The sequence below is a fragment of the Sardina pilchardus genome, chromosome 17, assembly GCF_963854185.1.
Source record: "Sardina pilchardus chromosome 17, fSarPil1.1, whole genome shotgun sequence".
NCBI classification, from domain to species: domain Eukaryota; kingdom Metazoa; phylum Chordata; class Actinopteri; order Clupeiformes; family Clupeidae; genus Sardina; species Sardina pilchardus.
The window spans coordinates 16,687,709-16,690,208 of NC_085010.1; the positions used below are offsets into that span (position 1 = coordinate 16,687,709).

The following is a 2,500-nucleotide window of genomic DNA, read 5'->3' on the forward strand; positions in this document are numbered from 1 at the left end:
GCTCCCACTCTCCTCTCTTCCTCCCTTCCTCCTCTTGTCCTCCCTGTCTCCTCTCCTCCTCCCTGTCTCCTTGCTCCCTCCTTCTCTCCTCCCTCTCTCCTCTCCTCCCTCTCTCCTCTCTTCCTCTCTCCTCTCCTCCTCCCTCTCTCCTCTCCTCCTCCCTCTCGTCCTCTCGTTCCTCCCCGTAGCCGAGTGTCTGCTGGACACCCCGCGCCAGCCTATGCTGGGCCCCGAGGAGCTGCCGGGCCAGAGCTACGACGCCGTGCGCCAGTGCCGGCTGGCCTTCGGCCCCGAGTACACCGTGTGCCCGGGCATGGACGTCTGCGCCCGCCTGTGGTGCGCCGTCATCCGCAAGGGCCAGATGGTGTGCCTGACCAAGAAGCTGCCCGCCGTGGAGGGCACCCCGTGCGGCAAGGGGCGCATCTGCCTACAGGGCAAGTGTGTGGACAAGACCCGCAAGAGACATTACTCGGTAAGACTCAGAGAAGAGGAGAAAGAGAGAGAGAGAGAGAGGGAGAGAGAGAGAGAGAGGGAGAAAGAGAGAGAGAGGGAGGGATGGGAAGGGGTGAACGGATGGAAAGTTAAATGGAGGGAATGGGGATGTTTGTGTTGGATGCACATGTCCATAACACATGCACACACACACACACACACACACACACACACATGAACAAGCACACAATTGTTTTTCATATTCCATATACCATATGCTGCAACGCTGTTCTGGAAAATGCTACAAGTGGGAGACATGCAAGAGTGGCATGCAAGATGGAAAGATGGAGGGAGCACAGGAAGGAGGGGTAGAGGGAACGCGCCACAGGAGAGAGAGAGGGGAGCGGAGAGAGAGAGAGGGGGGGGGAGAGAGGGAGGGAGGGAGAGGAACGTGGGAAGAGCTGTGGGATGTGTTGGATAACAGAGGCACACAGCAGGCCAGTCCCAGTCTGTGCCCCCGGCCGTCCCCCCGACTACCAGCACGCACAGGACAGCACAACAAAGCTCTACCCACCCCACAGCCCTAGTTCTGTCCCTCTCTCTCTCTCTCTATCCCTCTCTCTCTGCCCTTCTCTCTCTCTCTCTCCCTCTCGCTCTCTTTCCCTTCTCTCTCCCTCTCTGCCACTCTCTTTCTCTGTTTCTCTCTCGCTCTCTTTCCCTCTCTCTCTCTCTGTCTCCTACACACACTCATCCTGCAGCACGGATGGAATTTACCCACAATGCCCTTGGTCTTCTGCATGGGCCAGCGAGTATTTCTGTCACCGTCTGACAAGTCATTACGCGCGTGTGTGTGTGTGTGTGTGTGGAGACGTTTATTCCAGGAAAGAGAATGTGGTCTTTGTATGTGTGTGTGTGTGTGTGTGTGTAGTGTAGTGTAGTGTAGTGTATGTAGGGGGCGCAGAAGTGTGTGTTTGTCAACGTACGTCTATTTGTCACATTGATTTAGGAAATGCCGTACCGTGCACCCCCCTTCCTCTCCCCCTCCCCCCCCCTCTCTCTCTCTCTCTCTCTCTCTCTCTCTCTCTCTCGGTCTCTCTCTTCTTTTGGCACCTGCTCACTGAGTGTGGGTATGGTGCTCTTCAGTCGGTTGGCACTAACTCACTCACTTGTTACAGTGCAGGCTTTTAATGGCCTGGCACACACAGACACAAACAAGTAAAGCAGAAACACACACACACACACACACACACACACACACACACACACACACACACACACACACACACACACACACACACACACACACACATACACACGCACACCCACACCCACACACACACACACACACACATAAACTCATGACATAGCGTTGTTGACCGGAAAACTGTCAAAGATGCACACACCCACACACACACACACACACACACTCTCTCACACACGCACACACACAATACACACAGACTCACACACATACACATACACACACACACACACACACACACACACACACACACACACACACAAATATTTGTATGAAAAATGTGTGTTGTGCTTGTGCACAACATCCGATTGCCACCATGCCGTTTATTTCTGTGCTGGACAAAACCCCATTTCTGGTGGCATTAGTGCAGCTGCAGCATGGTGTCCTTTCACATGCGATAGCCACAGAGTGTGCGAGTCAAACTCATTTAGTTTGTTTATTTGTTTTTGTTTATTTTTGTGTATTGGAATTACCCTAGCGTGCCGTGGTTGTGTACACACATACAAGTTGTTGCCCAGTGGATTCACTTATGTTGCACATTCATCCAAGGGCTGCAACTAACAACTATTTTCGTAGTCAATTAACTTCGGGATTATATTCTTGATTAATCGATCAGTTCTTTGAACTATAAACTTGGTCATTATAGTATAATTATCAGTATAACAAAGTATACATTATCATATAAAGTGACTTAGAAGTAGTTTACTGTTATAGAGGAGTAACTCAATAAAGCAGAAAATAATTCAAGTTCACGCTACAATGAGATACAAGAAGTATTTCCCTTGAAAAATGACTCAATTATCAAAA

General features: G+C 50.8%; 1 protein-coding gene across 1 annotated transcript in view; it reads left to right on the top strand.

Annotated features, from left to right (window-relative positions):
• Positions 1-2,500, top strand: part of LOC134061954 (A disintegrin and metalloproteinase with thrombospondin motifs 5) — a 21,623-nt gene that overhangs the window by 12,923 nt on the left and 6,200 nt on the right. The window contains exon 4 of the mRNA XM_062517802.1: positions 189-472. Within this exon, the coding sequence (XP_062373786.1) occupies positions 189-472 (284 nt within the window). The remainder of the gene's footprint in view (positions 1-188; positions 473-2,500) is intronic.